Source organism: Mugil cephalus, chromosome 13 (assembly GCF_022458985.1).
Source record: "Mugil cephalus isolate CIBA_MC_2020 chromosome 13, CIBA_Mcephalus_1.1, whole genome shotgun sequence".
Classification (NCBI taxonomy): Eukaryota; Metazoa; Chordata; class Actinopteri; order Mugiliformes; family Mugilidae; genus Mugil; species Mugil cephalus.
In genome coordinates, this window is record NC_061782.1 from 542,656 (window position 1) to 563,486 (window position 20,831).

General features: G+C 44.7%; 1 protein-coding gene across 1 annotated transcript; it reads right to left on the bottom strand.

Moving 5' to 3' along the window:
* Positions 1-2,475: 2,475 nt before the first annotated feature.
* On the bottom strand, positions 2,476-18,944 carry mmrn2a (multimerin 2a). The gene is made up of 10 exons (XM_047602440.1): positions 18,680-18,944; positions 14,096-14,218; positions 13,334-13,440; positions 8,837-9,055; positions 7,426-7,841; positions 7,158-7,343; positions 6,204-6,665; positions 5,662-5,983; positions 4,392-4,937; positions 2,476-4,231 (listed from the first exon to the last, which is right to left on the bottom strand). The coding sequence occupies exons 1-10, from the start codon at positions 18,910-18,912 to the stop codon at positions 3,840-3,842; spliced, it is 3,006 nt and encodes a 1,001-aa protein (XP_047458396.1). The 5' UTR covers positions 18,913-18,944; the 3' UTR covers positions 2,476-3,839.
* Between the last annotated feature and the right edge of the window lie 1,887 nt (positions 18,945-20,831).

Below are 20,831 nucleotides of genomic sequence, written 5' to 3' on the forward strand. Positions count from 1 at the left end.
GGGTGATACACCACAACAAAGAGAATTGGTTTCTGTGTTTTCCAGTCTGGATGAGCAAGACTAAGAGTAAGGCTTTCAAATTAATTAAAGCTTTGCTTAGGTCTAGGATTAATACATAAATCAGAGTGGAAGATTGCTGCCACTCCTCCTCCTCGGCCTGAGCCTCCAGGAATGTGATAGTTACTATGACTGGGTGGCGTGGACTCATTTAAACTGACATACTCATCATCCTGCAGCCACGTTTCAGTCAAACTAAATAGATCAATCTGATGATCAGTTATCAAATCGGGCACTAAAAGAGATTTAGATGAGAGAGACCTGACATTTAAAAGACCACATTTAATTTTCTTATTGCTCTGTTGTACTAGTGAATTTGTGTTGATTTGGATAAGGTTCCTATGAATAACTCCTCTATTGTTATTTTTCCATTTAAAACATCTGTGAGCAGACAGCACATCTATGGAGTTTGTGGAGTTATGGGTGTGAGACAGTACTAGAGAAGCGGCAGAGAGGCGTTCATGTATGGTTTTTTGGATTTTATTTTTTTTTTATACCTTGGTCAACCTTGGTTATGTATAAGGTGCTCTATAAATAAACGTGACCTTGACCTTGTAAAGTCTGGTTTCTTCTTCTGTGGTTCAGTCCATTGAATGTGGCAGAGCCATGTTGAGCTACACATTTCAAAGCTTCATAGAAGAAGAAAAATCCTCCACTGGATGATTGACTCTGAAACTCTGACAGTCTTTATCAAATGTTATATATTGATTCCACTCTATCTGAGTTCAGGGTGATGTCTTCAAATGTCTTAGTTTGTCTGAACCAGACCCTAAAAGAGTTCACTGTGAAGGAACAAAACATCTTCAACATGTCAACTTTTAAACTTGTTCATTCTGTACCTTCTTCAGCTCTGAACACATGATTTAAAGAAGGAACTTTACAAACTCACATCTTTTATTCTTTATTCAGGTTAAAGAGCTGCAGTTTGTCAGAGATCAGCTGTGATTCTCTGGTCTCATCTCTGAAGTCCAACCCCTCCCATCTGAAACATCTGGACCTGAGTGACAACAAGCTGAAGGATTCAGATGTGAAGCAGCTTCTTGATCTTGTGGAGAGTCCAGACTATAAACTGGAGACTCTTGGGTGAGTAGAGGGTTCCAGTCAGTCCATGCTGCTTTCATCAGTATCGTCCTAAACACAGTTAGTATCAAAGATCCAGTGTTTCCTGTAAACCTGCAGCTTCTCAGTGAAGCTGTGAGAGGAGAATGGAGACAGGCTTCAGGATTGGACAGAAAGACAGAGAGAGAGACAACAGTCAGCCAATCAGATGAGCAAGAAGCTTGTTGTGATCATGTGTTTGAGTTGATGTGAAGACGACTGTTGTTGTTGTGTTGATGTGTCCAGGAAATAAAGCTGGATTCCAGCTGACAGCCTTCCAAGATGTATAGAGACAGTGGTGGTCATTCATCACATCTGATCAACAGCTGATCACAGCTCTGAGATCAGTCTGACTGAAGCCTGCACATCACAGAAGCAGCATTACATTTAGTAACCATGAGTTTCTTAGTCAGCTGATCTTTGTTTCCATGGAGCAGCAGTAAATCCATCACTAAAGTGTTGGTGCAGTGATGAAGCGTTCAGGACTCTCAGCAGTTTCTTAGTGAAATGTGCAGAGGAAACAGACTTGATGCTAAAAGTCTCTGCAGGTCTGTGTGTGTTCACTCCAACACGTTAACATGAAGCTGAAAGGAAGCTGGCTGAGCTCCACAGCTGCTCCACTGCTGCTCTGAACAGGACTCAAGTCCCTGCTGATCTTTCTACTGGATGTGATGATGAAGGGAAACACTCCTTCACCTCCTCTCTTCTTTCTCCTCCTCTCTACAGGTGGTGGTAAACAGGAGGGTGTGTGTTGTGAGAGGATGAGCTGTGTCCTGATGATCCAGAGGTTGAAGCAGACTCTGACTGGACCATGTTACTGGGAGGTGGAGAGGAGAGCTTCATCCACATGGTCTCCATTTAAGACCATCAACAGAGCTGCACTTCAACTCTTCACAGAGCTCCAACAAATCAAGTCCAGTCCCTCATCAATGATTCAGACACATGTCAACCTGCCAGCATCAACAGTCCTTCCTGACGCTGATGTTTCTTCCAACTACATTCTGATGTCTGTCTTCTCTTGTCTCTGTATATTCTAATAATTTTATTGTCATCTATATAATGAAGTTTTCTATTACAGACTATAACGTGACGACTGTGACGTTTTATAAGAAGCAATATCCGAATATATGATAACAGAATGACAACTTTTGTTGTCCAATGAGGTTTTTAAAATACAATACTGTGATTTCTTATGGCATAATATATGAGGATGTTTTATACATCATGCAGTATCAACCCTTTTTAAAGAAGCAGCGTGTCTGTTCAGAACTGGAACAAATGAAGAATAAAATATTTATAAATGGATTAAAGAATTTAAGCTCCAGATAAAATAATCCTTTATTGATGGCACATAAATCTTTAATGATTTTACCAACATCACATCAACACACTTTATATTCCAACTCTCTCAACTACAGGTGTGTGTGTTTTCTTGTTTCCATTGAGTTCTGGGTCCTACAACTTTTTGAGGGTTAAACCTGTTCAGACTTGGTTTTATGTAAAAGTGAAGGTAGGGGTCAGGGGTTAAAGGTCCTCACAAAGATAGAAACAGGAGTGTATCCTGAGTGTGTATATGTTGATCTCAGTGAAGCGTCCCGATTTAATAAATAAAAAATATAAAAATACATTCAAATATTTTCCTCATGTGACATATGTAAAGAAGTGTATTCCTCCTGCTGGTGTTTGATCCTCAGACAGAACCGTTAAAAAACAACTAAAGTTCAGCAAATATGTTCGGACACAAACCAAACTGTAGCTGTTTCCATCACACTTACACTCACAAAATAAAAGTGATGTTTCTGAAATGTGGATAAAGTCCAGTGTCTCTGTGTCTCCTCTGAAAGGTGCTGTAACTCTGGTAAAGTCTCGTCTGCTCATATCCCATAATCACGATGGATTCAGATGAACTGGTCACATGACCCCCTGCATAATCTGCGGGGAAACGTGAAATAAAGTGTTTCCACTTTTAAATCGATGCGTCTTGGTTTTGTGCATTTCTAGGACTAATGGAAACCAGCATGTGACACTGAGGTTCAGTTCAGACCTGGTGTCAACATGAGTCCTGGTGACCTGATCAGCTTGAAGCACATGTGGGAATAAACAGCAACCAGCGCCATCATGTGGTCAGGAGAATATTGGAACAGCTGCTGTCTCTAATCCACAGGTGTCAAGCTCATTCTAGTTCAGGGGCCACGTTCAGCCCAGTTTGATCTCAAGGGGCCGGACCAGGAACACAACAGCGTATTAAAATATGAAAGACAACAGCTTCACGTGTTTCCCTTTGTTTCAGTGAAAAGAAGAACATTATGAACGCGTTTACATTTAAAGAAGTGAACTAAAAAAACACATGGAACATTTCAGCCTCAGGTTTCAAAACTGTGAAACCTTGGAACCACAGACACTTTAATCGGAACAATTGCAGTTAACTTTGCAAATCAATCCTCAGAAGGTCCAGTCTGTTTGACACCTGTGCTCTAATGGATCTCTACCTAGCTTACCTTCACAGTCTGATTAATTAAAGACAACGTAAGTGAGTAATGTTGGTCTGTTTTTGTCTGAGTGAATGAGCTATAACTCGTGGTCTCTATCGTCCCAGAACACAGATCAGATCACACCTGTTCTTCAAGCTGCCTCTGATCTCTCCTCAGCCGTCAGCTGATTGGTCCACAGCGCCCTCAGGTGGTTCAGTGCAGCAGCAGCCCAGCAAACACGTTTTCTTCTGACTCCGCCCACTCTCCTCTCCTCAGTTCCAGACTAAGCTCCTCCCCCTCCCTCAGCAGCAGGAGGCCCACACCAGTGATGGGTCCCTCCTCCGTCACTTCCTGATGATACAGAGACACCAAAGCCCCGCCCTCCTCCCCCCGCCTCAGGACCACGTGGGCGGGGCCGGGCCTCAGGTGCAGGGTGAGGATGAACAGGTAGACGCCGTCAGTCGGAGCTGTGACGACGCCCAAGTCTGAGTAAACCTGACGGTTCAAAGACGACTGGAAGACAAGGACGTTGTCAGAGACACTCAGAGGAGATGCAGCCACAAACAGCAGCGAGCCTCCTGATTGGCCGGACAGGGCGGGAACACCTGGAGGGAAACACGGAACCTCTGGTCACATCACAAGCAGAACAACTTAATAAACTGTACAACATGAACTAGACTTTAAGAAGTAAAAAATAAAGGGCAACAGCAGATATATACAACACATGAATCCAGTCGTGTAAAACCCTCCCAGAGTCAGACCGACCTGACGAATCCCTCCTCCTCCTCCTCCTGCTGCTGCTGCTGCCTCCTTCTCTCCCGGCCTCCTCCCGTCCTCCTCTCTTCTTCTTCTCCTTCCTCTCCCTGTTCTTCAGCAGCTGCCACAGTTTGTCGAGCTCCAGCGTTGTGTCCGATCTGGCCAACACGTCAGCGTTACTGAAGACGTTCTTGAACACCCTCAGATGCTCCTCCAGCCCTCTCTTCAGCCACAACACCTCCGCCTGCAGTTTGGCCTCCACGCCCACAGGGGGCTCCTCCCTCTGAGTGGAGGTGTTGGGGCAGGGACAGGGTTTCTCCTCCAGCTGGACCAGCCTCTGCTCCAGCTTCTCCACGGTTTTCTCCAGGTTCCACAGGTCGCTGCCGTCTCCTCCGAGCTGACTCAACCCAGGACGAAGGAGCAGCTGTCGCTCCCTTGCTGGAACTCCCTCGCTGCTCCTCCTCATGCCTCCGGACAGCCAGTCATCTGGGTGGGAGGAGGAGGAGAAGGAGGAGAAGGAAGGTTGGTCAGCGGATGGAACCTCCTCTGCACCTCCTGGAAACAGGAGTCAGGAGAGCAACGTTTCATTGGTGAAGAGGCCTGAAGAACTACCTACCAGTCGTGATGTTCCTGATAATGTCTCCTATAGTTGTATTTACATTTTGGTTTTATTTATCACTAAGTTGAATATTTTAGTTAAAAAATAAAATCCCGATAAATATGTGGAACAGTCAAAATGTAATATTACATTACCCACAATCCTCTCTGCTCCACTCTGCCTTACTGGATGTCACTGAAACTATAGAAGCTGCCTTCCAGAGTAGCTGGAGCTAACCAGCTAGCCTCGGCTAACAGAGAAAACACATCATCATCATGTCAGAGTTTCTTCTTCTGCCTCAATGTTTCATCAAATCCAAATTTTGCACATTAATGTATTTCTACCCTTTCAAGCAGCAGAATTATTGTGAAGGTCGTCACAGAAACCAACTTCCTGTTTCTCTGCAGGTGTTTAACTTTAAGTCAGTTCTTCTAAGGATTAGCAGTGACAGATAAGGATGACAGATAAGGATGGATCGTCTCTTTTCTCTGAAACTTTATTTAAAATCAACACTGCTGTTGGATCCTGTCACATCACATATCTGTCAATCTGAACATGTTGTAGTTTCTCAGAGTTTCCACCGGAGGCCGCTGAAGAGCTCAGACACTGTTTCTGCTTCTCTTTGCATTAGTTCTGTTAAAGTGACTTTAATAAACGGCTGCAGACGTGAACGTCCTCTACCTGTCTCGCCGAGGTCTCGTCCCCTCAGCTGCTCCTGAATCTGCCTCAGCTGCTCCTTCAGGGCCGGGATGGAGTGCTCCTCCTGGTCCTGGTCGGGCCACTCCAGGAACTCCAGCACCTCCTCCCCCAGCAGCAGCCCCAGCACAACGCTGTGACGGGCGGCGTCTTTGAGCAGAGACTTGAAGGAGATGGACAGGAGCTTCATCTCCGCCTCCAGCCTTTCATCCTCCTCCTCCAGGCCGGACAGAGTCCTGCTCAGCTGATCCAGGACGGAGGTCAGGTTCATGACGCTGCCCTGCTCCAGCACCAGAGACTCCTTCACCTGCAGGAAGGAAGGAAGGAAAGAAGGAAGGAAGGACCTTCTTTGTGACTTATTGAATCTTAGACTGACTCAGAAACAGATTTGTTCAAAGTGAAATCAGAATTCGTGTTGTGCTGCGTTTTATTTTCCCATGATTCCCAGCATGTGACTGAATTACAGAGTAAACCAACCTGTAAAAAAACACGTTTAAAACAAGCTGAAGGAGTTGTCGTTGTGTTACCTGCTCTAGATCATCTTCGAGTGCCTGCACCGCCGGCTTCCATTCGCTGGCTCCATCCCAATGCCACGCCCCCTCGCTGTTCTCCTCCAGGGCCACTCTGTTCTCATTGGCCAGCTTCGTCACATTGGCCACGCCCCTCTCCAGACGAGCCACGGCGTCCGTCAGGCCCCTGCAGTCGCAGTCCGTGGACGAGTTGCGTTTGTAGAGGACTTCCCAGACGTAGTCCAGGTCCGAGTCCATCTCCTTCAGCCGCTGCTCCTTCTGCATCTGGTTCGCCTCCAGCTCCTCCACCCGCCTCAGCACCGTCACCGTACCAGCCTCCACCTCCAGCCCCGTCTCCATGAAGAAGATCTGGCTCTGCCGGGCCGTCTGGTTAATCTCCTTCTCCAGCTCCTTCACATGATGCGTCAGCCGCTGGATGCCACCGGACGCCACCTCCACGTCCTCCATCAGCCCGCTCACCTGCACAGGACACCTCCACCTGTCAAACCTGGCTCCTCCTCCAGCTCCTCTCTTCATGAACAAGCCCTGATAAATCCACCCTGTGACCATGAACCTGAACAACTCCTCACTCTGAGTCAGTTGTTGGATGAATTCCTTCTGTTTAGTGACTCATTTATTCTGAATGTACAATAACTCATGTTACTTTATTTTCATATACTTGTACAGATTCCTTTATATATTTATTGGACTCAGAACACAGGTTCACTTGTACTTGTACACATTTTTATATATTTTTTACATTGATGTGTGCATTTTAATTTATTTGTAATTTGTTAAGGACGTAAATAGAGTGACATCTTATATCGTTATAGATTAAAGACAATGGTATAAACAAGGCTATTTGATTTCTTTTGTTAGTGTATGTAAATTGCAGACGGAGGGGGGTTGCCATAGAAACACAGTGGATGGGACCGGCTGTGGTTCTGACTCTGTGGTTTGTTTTTGACGCACCTTCACTGTGTTGTTGACCACCATGTTGTCCAGACGAGCGATGGCCTCCCAGAGCGCCGCTGTGTCTGAGGGGGGTGACAGCTGGATGGGGGGAGCAGCCGGGGGGTGGTCCAGGGCCTCCTCGGTGATCTGATCCTGGTCCGACTTCAGCTGTGTCAGCGTGGTGTTCACGGTCTGCAGACTGACCTGAGACCAGAGAAGAAGAATGAGACCTGTTTCATTTTAATTTGGTTCAAGTTCTACAGAAAACAGAGTTTGTGTCTTCGACCTGCAGCATCTTCTGCTGCCGTTTCAGCTTCATGTCAACATCCATCTTGAAACTGGTCAGGTTGTAGTGCAGCATTGTATGCTGGGAATGCAGCCTGTTTTCCATGTCGGCCCACTGGCTCTCCACCTTCCTCTGGACATCCCTGATGTCCTGCAACACTTGGCCCAGTTTGGCGTCCAGGGGCTCCTCCTCTGCTTCCAGACTCTCAGGCCACGGCGCCACCGTCGGCCGGCTGCTCTTCAGCTGGGCCACGTCACGGCTCAGGTCCTCCACCTGCCGGCTCAGGTGGTCCAGAGAGCGGTTGAAGCCCTCCAGGACCGGTGTCAGCTGGGACATGACCAGGGCCATCATGTGGGGGACCGGGAGGACAGGAGCCGCTTCCTGGTATGAGAAGTCGGGATGCAGCTCATCTTCACCTGAAAAATAAATCATTAAGTTACAGAGCAGCCGCTCACCTCCTTCAGTTCAGACATGACCGGGATGAACGTCTCCAGGATCCAGCAGTTCAGGAAGGGAGGATGTTTGTGTTTGTGTAAATCAGCAGCAGTGCCACCATGTGGTCAGTGGAATATTGTATCAGCTGCTCTCTACCTACCACTGGACCAGAACCAGGACTACATGGTTGGAGACTTTGCGTCACAGATGAACACGAATCACACGAATCTACGAATCAGAGTAAACTTTGATGTTTATGGAAAGATCATGAAAATGAATCCAACTCTTAGAAAACAAATTTACTTTTACTGTAAAAAAAAAAAAAAAAGACCCATTGACCTGAGTCAGTTAAAAAATGTACATGCTCTACGTTCTATTCTGAGGCTAAAGCTAACAGCTAACAGTTTTATTTTCCCTACAGGTGCCTGCTCCTTTAAGGATGAAGTCATGCATCACCCATAACCCTGACCCTCACCTTTACCCTAAAAACAAAGCTGAACAATTTTTAACCTTCGAAAGATTGTGGGGCCCAGAAACTCACAAGTAGATTAGATATGTGGCGGAAGAAAGAGAGGATTTCCTGCAGAGGAAGTGTGAGAGATGTCAGCGTTTTAATTTATCATCTGCACCAAAGTAAATGAAAGCAGGAGACGTTTCTAGACCGTTCATGTATTTATGATTTCAGCTCCTTCAGGTTCCTCAGAGGATGTTAACGAGACACATCTACCTGCACAAACCCAGCAGACGTTCACTGATCATCTCTGGGATGTTGTGTCTCTTAAAGAACAACTTTAAATCTAGAGGCGAGGTTGTGACCTGGCAGACCCTCCCTGACGTCTGCAGTGGGTGTCCCAGGCTCAAGCCCCGCCCCCAGCATCCCAAAAAGGTTCTGATATCGCTATTGATCTCGTCCGTGATGAAGTCACAACTAAAGATTATTTGTGTTTTTTTGGGCTGAGTAGAGACCAGAACTCACCAGGAAGCTGCTGTTTGTGCAGCTGGTGGTCGTGATGATGTTGTTGGTGCAGGTTGAATGAGTTTGTGGCTTGATGTTGGTTTTGATGGGACTTGTAGTTGTAGCCTGGGTTCTGGGGGGTGGGGGGCTGGCTGTCGTACGACGGGCTGACCAGCACATGGTGGTCGTTCTGCTCGCGGTCCGGGTCGACGCTCTGCTGCTGAGGCTGAATATCAGCAACTGAAAGAGACAAACACACTCTTCTTTTAAATCTCTACTAGTGCATCAGCTCAGTCCAACACAGACTCAAACAGCCCAACAAATGAGATGGATGATCAGGACTGCATCAGTGAAGAACGGCGGTATTAACCAGACATTAAAGTTCACTAGGTCTCCATCAAATTCTGCCCAAATGTGCAGGATGTCCATGAATCCTTCCTAGAATGTCTTTACACAAGGACAGAAAACCTGACCCCTGGAAGCTTCCATGTTCAGACACGTCTCTGATAATGAAGGAAAAGGTGTGAATAGAGACACCAGATCAGTCCTGGTTCACGTCTCAACTTAAAGCTGGAGGGTTGCGTTCAGGTTCTCCAGGACAGACAACAACACCAAGTCTGACCTTTGACTTTTTAGAGTTAAAAACAAACTTCCTCTCAGTCAGAGTCTGAACCTCAGAGACACAGCAGAGACACAGAGACAATGAGACACAGAGACACAGTAGAGACACAAAGACACAGAGACATTTTCATTATTATTATAAAGTTACAGAGCTTAATATTCAATGATCCTCTGAACTATTGAACTGCTTAAATTAAAGTGAATAAAATCTGCTTCCAGATGAGTCAGAGGATGTTACATGTGAACTAAGAGACAAAAGCAAAGACGTGGATCAATGAAAGGAGACGATCTATGGAATAATGTAGAGTAAGAAATGAAAACATGAGACATGTTTAATAGATTTAGAAACTGATTTAAAACCAGTATTATTACTAATTATAAAACTGTTTCCTGTATGTAGAATTTACACGCTATGTTCTGTCTAAAGTTCAAAATAACGTTCATTTAAAAAGAGAAGGAAAGATAAGCTTCAGCCTCCACCTTTTCCGTCCAGGTTCATTGTTTAGTTTTTTACTTTTGTAAATTATACTTTAAGGGAAAAAGAAAGAAAGAAAGAAAGAAAGAAAGACTTCTGCTGCTGGGATCAACAGGAAGTGACCGAGAGGCAGATGAATTCGGGGATTTCTCGTCTGAGTTTCCTCAGTGTTTGTTTCGCTCTGGGTTCATTGTTCAGAAGTTTCAGAACAACAGCGACAGCAGGAACACGAGGTCGGAGCCGACGACCTGAAGGCAGCACTGAGGGCGTAAAACCCACCAGACTGAAGAGGAGGGGGACGTCCTGCAGCGTCATCACTTTCTCAGGGATTCAGAATTTAAATCTGTTTCCTGATGAAGCTGAGTAACGTTCAGAGGAAAACAAGAAAAAACAGAACATTGGTAATGAAATGCATATTTTACCTTTTTTAACTTTGGAAATATTCTAATAATTAAGTGAAAATAATTGTTAGCTGCAGGACTAAACTGGTAACAGATGATTTGATGAGAATGAGAATCGAAGCTTTAATTGATCAGACTGTGGCTCCATGAGGCGATGACTCATAGAAGCTGCATTAGGAGGTGTTCCTGTTATTGTGTCCACCCTGTTTCTACAGTTGTGTGGATGATTTAATTACAGGAAGCGTGTTGAATCAGAGGCGTGGTGGGAGCGGGCCGAGCCGTGTGGAGGTGTGTGAACGGCCTGTTTGTCTTTCTTTGTTAAATTCAGCCTCTAAAGGCCAAACGTCTATTTTAGTCCGAACCTTTTTCCACAAACATCGATGTGTTTTGGTTCTCAGAGTCCTCGCTGCCACTCGCGGTATTAATACTTCATGTTCTCTGCACGTAGCAGCACCACTGGGGCTTGCCTCAACATCCGCCCTGGTTCTCCACCTACCGCTGGACCAGAACCAGGAACAGGATGGTTGGTGACTTGGAGACATGATCCAGGTTTAGGGAGCAGATGGAAAGACTCTGACATGTTAACGTTCTTCTTTATTTTAGAGACAAGGCTCAGATTAGACCTGAACCTGAAGCTTCTTCCATCCCTGAAACATCTCTGCTGAAAAAGGGAATAAAGACACCGACATGGCTGCTTTCCACACATCAACTCCTTCAGATGTGGCTTTAGATCAGATCCTGGTTGTGTTCACATCTGTGCTTAAATCTGGACGGATGTGATGAACTGAAACAGTTCATCACATCTACACCCAGGACAGACAAAAAAAACAAAACAGAATCAGACAGACTGAAACCCTCCAGATTTACAGTCTGAAGCTCCCAGGACGATGTGGAATCATTTACTTTACTGGTTTAGAAACGTTTGTTTCTCTCCTCGACTCTGACTGGATTTAATCAGCCTGTAATGTGTCATGTTTGTATTTTTACAAATAAAAACCAGAAAATCTCTCTAGAAACCCAGAGCACAGCATGTGGCCCGAGGCTGATGTCAATAGAGTGAAGGTTAGATGTTGAATTGAAGATATGTCCTCTCACTTCTTACGGTGGAACCAGCTGCTTCACTCTGGAGTAAAGTTATTCTGAAGCTTCTCCGTTGGGAACTGATTCTGCTCCTGGATCAGATCAGATCAGTCTGGGTTCAGAGTTCCTGGTTGTTAAAGAACACGTTAACCTGAATGTCAGGGAGAAGGTTCTAGGTGTGTTTGCATGTTCTCAGGCGAACCGACCAGTTACATGTTCCTTCTTTGTCTGTGGAGGTTCTCAGTCCTCCAGGCCAGAGGAGAAGGACTGAGATATATTCTATTTACAATCCAGTCTGAAGTTTCAGACCCGTTCACACCTGGAGACATAATGGGTCTAGACCATTCACAGGGACCTGAAGAGGATCCTCAGAACCTTTTTTATTTTTATTTTTTTATGATTTTTGGATATGAACTCTGTTCCTGAATGTCAGAGCAGAGCCGTCCTCCATCGTCCTCCATCGTCCTCCGTCGTCCTCTCACCTCTGACCTCAAACCTTCATCTTCCTCCTTCAGTGTGACTCACTGTGTGTTTACAGGTCGAGGACGTGACTCACCCACTCCCTCTTCCCCCAGGGGGGAGGACGGGGGGAGGATGGGGGAAGGACGGGGGAGGGCAGCCTCCATGTGATCTGAGCTGAAGCTACAACTTCCTGACTCAGTTGGAGTCTCAGTCTCTGCATCAAGATGTTCATCGCCTTCAGAGGATAATAATTAGTAGTTTTCAATGTTTTCTGACATTTTATGACTTAAATAATAAAAAATAAAAACACAACTTAAAGTCCAAAAACACTAATTTTTCTTTGTTTTGTTTTGTTTTTTTATCCTGAGACGTCTGTAGGAGAAAATAAAATAAAATAAAGAGAAGACGTCCTCCTCCAGATATCTGGTTCACTTTAAGCTCCTGACTCAACCAACATCAGCCTCTTTTTACACAGAGAACATTTGTTTGAGAAAAACAGTAACTGCTGCTTGTCTTCACCACAGCAGAGGATTGGCTGGAAAAGTTATATTACCAGAATAATGACCACCAAAATAAAAGCTCCTCCCCTCAAGGCTGTGGGCGGAGCTCCTCCCCTCTAGTCTGTGGGCGGAGCTCCTCCAGGTTTGATCCAATAAGAAGCTTCTCCAATGTCTCCAGGTTTATTTCATCCAGTGTTTTTAGTTCAGATCTTGTATTGATGATGTCAGAGTCTGAGTCTCCGGCTTATCCCAAACATTCTGTCTGGGTTCAGGTCTGGACTCAGGTCTGGTCTCATGCTCCCTGAACCTCTTTCACTATCTGAGCCCCATGAATCCTGGTGGTATCGTCTTGGAATATGGAAGAAAAACTCCATGGATGGAAGAACCCGCTCCTTCAGTGTATTCATGGAGTCAGCTGACCTCATCCTCTGGGTAGTAGACACTAGTCATGATGCCTCTCTTCTTCCCCTGATGCCCCATCACCGTGGACCATGTCCAATCTGGACTCCTCAGACCTCATGACCTCCCCTCATGTCTCCAGAGTCTTTGTGCTGCTCCCTGTCAGACTGGAGCCTTTTTTCCCGGTTGTCCTCCCTGATTAGTGGTTTTCTGTTCAGTCCCAGTCCCTTGAGTTCCCTTCACATTGTCCATGGTGTGAAATGCTCTTCCTTCCACTATTAAACACAGCCCTGAGTTCTACTGCTGCTTTTCTTCAAAACGTTTCTCCATCAATCAGGATTTATTTCTCCCTGGTAGATCATGGTTCTCCACTACCTTCCAGTCTGGAATAAAGTTCTTAAGCCAGTTTTAGTAGTTTCTAGATGTTTCCTCTGCTTGATGCAGCCAATGATTTGACCCTTCTCTACCAGACTAACATCTCCTCCCCCAGACTAACATCTTCTCCACCACCACGGGATGTGGAGGAAATGAGAAGCTCCTCATTGCATCATTTGGGTTAAATCCCTCAGTGCAGACTCACCTGTGTCCTCACAGTTGTGTCCTCCGTGTCCTGGACAGCAGTGCCACAGTAGAGCGGTGACAGTCTGCAGCTCCTGCCTGTAGCTCGGCCGCGTCGACACTTTATAGCTGCACACAAACAAACTATCAGACAAAAACCAGCCTAGAGAAACTTATTACTAGGAGCTGCATCCCTTTGACTTTAGCTTTAGATGTGTGGTCTCTAATTAAACACACTGTCAGATAGCTGTTGTCATCACCAACATTTGAAGAAGAAGAACATGAAGAAGAGTTTTTACCTCCATCTATCTGATCAACACTGAGTCTGAACACGACGTAAATACCACAGCATTACTGCACTTTCATTGCACAGCTGCAATAGTGTAAATACATGTTCTTACAGGAGAGAGTTTACATTTCAAGTTTGGAGTTCATCTTATTTTCCTGTGTTACATATCTATATCTGGTTTGTTCTGAGCTGTAGAGCCGAGCCCAGATAACATACACCTGGATCTCATGATTAAATACTCTATATTAACCATGTGACTTATTTATTTATTTATTTATTTTGACTTTTCTCAGTTATAAATGTATGCTTATATTTTTAACCCATGTGCAACTATTACCATCTTTACTGTAGTACCTTTTTTTTTTACTATTGTCTGCAGTGAAAAACACACAATATATATTATAGTATGTGGCACTGTGCATGTGACAAATCAAAGCTGTCTTTTCTCATCTTGTGTTACTTATGGTTGTGGTTTCGGTTGTCGTTGTTACTCACAGGTTCAGGTGACAGTCTGGCTTTCCGTTCGGACATGGACTAGTAGATCTGACGATGTACGTCTCTGTTCCATGTGCCACGACCTTCGTCACCTGGCGCCTCTGAACGAATGTACACCAGTTTCTGCACAAACATGAGCACAAGCTTTAGCCTAAAAGCCAATCTGCAAACAAACGCACAAACACAAACACAAGCTTTATCCTACAACACAGTCTGAGCTTCAACATGTTACTGGGAAACCCAGCGAAGTCTCAACCCCTCAGAGGCTCCAGCAGGTCGCCAGCTGTTTCCTTCCTGTTTGAGGTCAGAGGTAGAAACATGGCGTCCTCTCCTCTTGACCTCCATCGATGGCGTCAGACCTCTCAGTTCGATGAATTCACCACAGAATTTGATTATTGGAGCATATTTTGAAAGACTTAGATCATTCATTTTCCTCCGTCTCAGTCCGACAGTTTCAAGCTCGTTGTTTCATTCAGGTTCAAAGACTCTTTAGATTTGTTGTTGTCGTCCCTCCATTTCTTCCTGTTCTCTGGTTTCCTAAAGAAATATTTATAAAGTGAGAGAAGAACCAAGGATTCCTTTCAGGCGTCTTTCAGCCAGAGCAGCTACAGGAGGAAATGTGTTGAGGGTGACGTTCATGCTGCTTGTGTTGGTGCCGAGGCCGAGACTCTAAATAATCTAATAAACTCTGAGAGAAGTTTATTTCTCGGACAGTTTCCTCTAACTCTGTGCAGGAAGCTCTTTATTCCACTCTGTCTGCATCTTGTTTATCCTTCTACTTCCTGTTTGGTGAATCTGATGAAGAGTCCGTGTGGAGTCGTAACGTGACAAAGCTCCTGCTTGGCTCCTGACCTTTGCCTTTTCTGAGTAACAGTGTAGATGTTTGGGGTCTTTTGTCATCGATTGTCCTCTACTCATTCATTATATGTCATTTTGCATCCCTTCATAGTTGTGTAGCATCTATGTGTCTCTATCATTTTCACATCTTCCCACTCATTTTGCCTCTCTGTGTTTGTTTGTTTCCCATTTATCCTTTTTCATCCCTTCTTATCACTTTGCAGTCGTCTCTACAGTGATTTCGCAGCTCTTTGCTTATGTTTGTTGTGTCTTGGTTGTGGTTTTCCAGTCTTCTTGCATCCCTTCTTTAGATGTTTTCCCTTTGGATCCCATTTGGCCATTTTTCTAATATCTTTCTTTTGCAGGTATTTTTCATCTCTTTCATGACATGCTCAGTGTAGATGTTTAATGTCTCTTCAAAGTAATTTTTGGACTCTGTTGTTGTGTTTTGTGTCTCCTTGTGCTGTAGCTCTTTCTTTCCTTTAAATCTCTTTGAGACAGAATGTGTAAGAATGTTAAAGTGGCTCAGAACCATTTTGCACTTGTTATAAATGCTTTTTCTTGGAAACGTCAGCTCTGAAAAGGTAAAGTCCTTCAGCCTCACGTAGCCACGAGAGGCTGGAACAGCTTCAGAGAATAAACCTTTAATCTTCATCTTCAGGTTCATTTGTCCTGTCAGACTCAACCCTGGATGCAAAGTATAATCCCTAAACATCCTGTGATTCCAGCTCTGTATGAGCAGAACTCACAGCTGCAGAGTGAAACTCCTCCGTCTGACTTCACGTCTTCAGAGGACTTTTATTCTGAAAGGAGACACATGTTACAGAAACAAATCCACAACAAAATAAAAGTAAATGACAGAATGTTTGTTTGTGTTGGACGTTCCATCTTCGGCTCATGCCAGGAATTACTTCTGTAACAAATGACAGCAATTTCCTTGAGTTAAGAATAGCCTGCGTTTCCCAGAATGCATTTAACATGAGAAGTAAGAGCTAACATGGAGCCCTGGCTCCAGGAAGCAGCAGCAATTTAATACAAGAACATCAAAACATCATGAGATGACAGGAAAAAACTTTGTGTTTGTTTTAATCAGATACATCACCGTGACTGTTAGTGTCTCTTTGTGGTTGTGTTTCTTTGTGTCTTTTTGTGGCGGTTGTGTGTCTCTTTGTGTCTTTTTGTAGTGGTTGTGTGTCTCTTTGTGGTTGTGCGTCTGATTCTGAGGTTAAATTGTCTCCTTTTTCAGCAACAAACTAAATATTTGTTGACAACCAGGGCTGTTGTGTGTTGACACAAACGTCCGGTCATTTGGTTTCATTTACTTGTGTGGGTCAGTTTTTAAGAGGAGACGTCTCTTGGTGGCGGCTGCCATCCCTCAGACTGTCTCTCTGAGCAGCTTCATCTGTTTGGGCAACGTTCAAGAAGGAAATCTTTGTGTTTCATCCTGAGAGACGGAAGAAGACGGAGGAGGTCTGCGGGGTTCCGGATGTTTGTGAAGGAATCTGAACAAAGAAACTGTTTCATTCTGTCATCAGTGTCCTGGTTTCACTGACCGACACATGTTCAGATTTTATTCTTTCTTTTTCATTCTGCTGGTCTTTAATCCTGGCTGCGTAGGACAGTAGGAGGCAAAGTGTTTCTTTGTGGTTGTTTTGTGTTGTTTGATATTGTTCTTGTGTCTCTCTGAGCTCTGACACAGATTCGCCTCCACCTGGATGATCCTGTGTCTAAGTCTCATCCGTCCTTTAGACGTTCATCCTTTCATCTGCCAGCGTCCTGATGTCAGCTGGACCAGGAGGAAGTGATACCTCTGCAGCTTTTCCAGCTCCCTTTGATCGAGGTCTACGGGCTGAGCTTCTTCTTCTGAAGGCTGACACATCACTAAAGCCTTTAATTTTTAAGATGAGCAGCAAATCAAGCAGCGACCTTCAAAATAAGAGTTCAAAACAGGTTATCACGTGTCCTGTTGTGTTTATGGAGGAAGGTTCAGGCTGACTCCTTTGTCTTGTTCATCCTGGTTGTTTTTACAATTCGTGACATCCTATCCTGTGTTATCACTGCAGAAAGTTTGGAGCTGATCTAATGGAACTAAAAACCAACGGCTGCCTTGAAGGAAGGAAATAAAAGCTCCTTTGAGTTCCTCACATCTTCTCCTCTTGCAGTCAAACTTTTCCTCCTCCCCTTCACCAGCGCTCAGCTACCAGCTGACCTCAGATCCCCACCGCACACACCAGCACCAACCAGCACCAACCAGCCGTCGGCCTCCAGAGATAACACGGAGGCTAAAATAACAAAACAACCCTGAAAGCTGCTTCCTATTAGAGCACAAAGAGCTGCGATTGTGAACGCCGTCATTAGAGCAGTGGTTAAAGTGGGTGGGATGGGGGAGGGGGGTGGAGGCTTGTTTTGCTTCGAGCTCTCAGGGATAATTTTATCAGGGGATCTACAGGGAGATGTGTGGATGTGGTTCGGCTTAATGACGGAGGTGCTCCACAAAACGTCATTTAACCCTGGTATTTAGTCTGCCAGGCTCAGAGAGGGTTAGAACTGTTCCTAAAACATCCTCAAGTCCACATACGCTCAACATCTGGAAGAATAAAATCATGACTGATACCTACAGCGGGACGTCCAGATAGAAGACTCTCAGGGACTCTCATGTCCAGTTAGAAGGTAAATTAACATGTTTCACCATTCAACTCCTGCAGTGACCACTAGATGGCTGCTGTTCATCCAGCACCTTTAATTCTTTAATAAGAATAAACCTCACAGTCATCTGATTCAGTTCATCTGGTTTTAGTGGCAGCAGACTCAGAGTAAAGAGTGGTGGAGCTGGAGCTGACCTGGTACATCTATTTAAATCTGGCTTGTGTTTTTTTTTTTTTTGTTTCTGACATAGTTTCACTTGTGCAACAGTCCACTGTGTTTTTCTCTGGGGCTGAATTCAGAGCTTCAGGACATATTTAGGGTTTATTGAAGAGGAGGTTGAGAAGCTGTGAAGACAGATTAAAGATCTCAGTGTTCCTTTAGAAAGAGTTACCTCCTGCAGGAAGCCAGTAAAGAGATCAGGATACGACTATCTGAGAGGATTACGGCGTTCACTCTTTTTGCTGCCGTCGCTCTGCAGTCGAGATAAAATCAGGAAATTCCAAACTTTCTGTTGTTTTTGGAAATATACTCTGGGTTCATTTGATTCAAACTGCACAAATGACTGAGAATGAATGAACCTACAACGAGACGTGAGAGATTAAAGTCACTTATCCAAATCACTGTGCATTACTATTTTCCAGTAAAAACAGGTATTTTTTCTTTCCTCTTGTCTAGGTGAGTTATGTCACATTTTCTTCATGAGGGCAAATCACATGTGATGAAAATATTATTAAGGTTCGCTTACAACGAATGTAACCAAACATTTGAAGTCACGGCAGGACACGACAAAGCTAACAGAGCGAACAACACAACCAGCAAGAGACGGAGAGTTGAAGAAGTTGGTCGGTGCTGTGTTGTAGAGGAAATGCTGCTTTATTTATGAAAAGAAGGAACTTTTATATTTCAAGAAACAAGTTAAAACTGTGATGAGACCTGATGAGACCTGCACAATATTAGGAAGGTGGTCATAATGTTGTGGCTGTGCAGTGAACTCTTCGAGGTGGTTAACAATAATAATGACTCATGTGTTAGTTCAGTTAATGGTGTTAAAGGTCAAAGGTCATTAGCCTGAAGCTGAGGATGTTTTCTGTCTGGACTCACCCGGATCGGCCCGGGTTACTCCCCGTCTCTCCTAGTGGGTCGGCCTCGGTCGCCCTGTGGTGAGGAGGGAACGCGCCCCTTCCTCCTCCTCCTCCTCCTCCTCCTCCTCCACCCCCTCCTCTTCCTCGCAGCTCCTCCTCCTCTTCCTCCACCTCGGGGTCTCGAGCCCTCACCTCACAACGAGCGCTCACCAGTAAACCCAGAACCAGCAGCAGTCCTCCCACCGCCGTCATGTCTGCACCGGGACACACCACTGAGTGGAGGCTCGCACGCCCACCGGACACCTTTAAACAGCTGGAGGAGAGAGAGAGAGAGGGGGGAGGAGAGAGAGAAAGAGAGGAGGAGGGAGGAGTAAGGGGGGAGGTTACGCCCCCTGTTTCCTGGAGTCACATCCTCTCTCCTGTTCCAACATTAAACTCTAAGATTCTCAGTGACGCTCTATCAGAAACTAACAGGACAACCATAGAGACTATGTGTCAAGACCTCCCCATGATCCTGGTCTACACTGGACCAGAACCATCTAAAAGCGGTGGTGGCTAAGAACTCTATGACTCCACCCACCTTTGCTCATTGGCTCAGCGAGATGTTAATGGTTATTTAAATGGAAACAGAACAGCCCTGAGTTGGAGACCCGTCCTGGCCCAGTGTCAGGTTTTACTTGCTTTACTTTAACTACAACAACAAGTTTTCTCCTCTAAGTCTATTTATGTAAATTTACAACTGTCTGGCAGCCCCAGACAAAAAACTAAAAATATTAAATAAGTGGTCCAAAGATAGAGGAGAACCAGAGACAGGATCATTGGTTCTGACCTGTGTGGTTCTGGTTCTGATAGAAAGGAGTCAGAACACTCCCAGTGTATCCCAGACCGCAATACATGGAACCAGGGTGCATTATGGGTAGAAGACAAGAAGACAACACTGCAAATTATTTGGTTCTTGTTTTGTTTTAAGAGTTAATTTCTTAGTTCAAGTGTTTAACTTGCTTATTTCTAGATATAACAATCTTAATTTAAGAAATCCTGTCAAGTGAAACTATTTCACTTGCTTTTAGCACCGTTACCCTCAGATTTCGTGTTTTTGTCTTGTTTTTAGACCCCCCTCTGGTTTTGACGTGATCTCAGCCCAGTCCATAATCTATGGGAGGTTCTGATCCATGGAGACTCACCCTCTCCCCCTGAACTCAAAGAACTCTTCTTCAGACCTCCAGAGGAATCATGAAGTGGTCGTAATGTTGTGGCTGATGGGTGTCTTCATGTCATTTCAGACTCCTCCATTAACGCTCCCTCACTCCTCATTCAGTTCCTGTGGAAGTGATAAGACGAGAGGAAACCCACCACCTCCTTCCTCTCTGTGTTTATGAAGCTGGTGCACCATCACTTTAAAACCTTCAGACTAAACCCTAAGTTCACACCAAACTGCTTTTATGCACATTTTGTCTTTTTGAGATAAAAAACTATCTGTTAACTGTTGGCTGGTGTGTAAACATGACTCTCATCTCACTCTGACACTTTAATCCAGTCTTGTCTCTGCCTCAGATTAAAGTGAATTAAAGTGAAGTGGGCTGTTCCCGGCAGAGCAGAGGGACTTTTCCACTTGGATGGATGGAGGGGGAGGTTGCTCTCTTTGGTTGGGTGGGGGTCATTTCCGAGGATTGTTTTAAAGCAGGAGGAGGATAAGGGGGAGGAGGGGGAGGAGAGTTTGACATTTGCTGAGAAAGAGAAAGCGTAGGTCGAAGGTTTCTGTGGATCCAGCTCCATTTTATTCAGATTAACCCTTTAAAGCTTGACGTCAGCAGATCTTCCATCTGACCTCTGATCCTATAAAGGAGCTCAGTTTAACAGATACACTTCAGTCTTTATTGTGTCTTGATCATTAAGGACAGAAATCTCCCTTAAACGACTTCAGCACTTTACAAAACCACCACTTTTTGAGATATGTTTTTGTTTGTTTTCATTTCCACATCTTGTTTGTTTAGTTCATTAGCTGTTAAATTAACAATGAGTCTCAAATGAAAAAAAAAATGATGTGCAGATACCCATAACTATGCCGGGTTGGTTTGTGTTTGGTGTTCTATTTAGTGGAGATTTCCATCATTTTCCAAACTCTTTTGAGTAATGACAGGCAAACATTTGTGATATTTCAGTTACTTTAT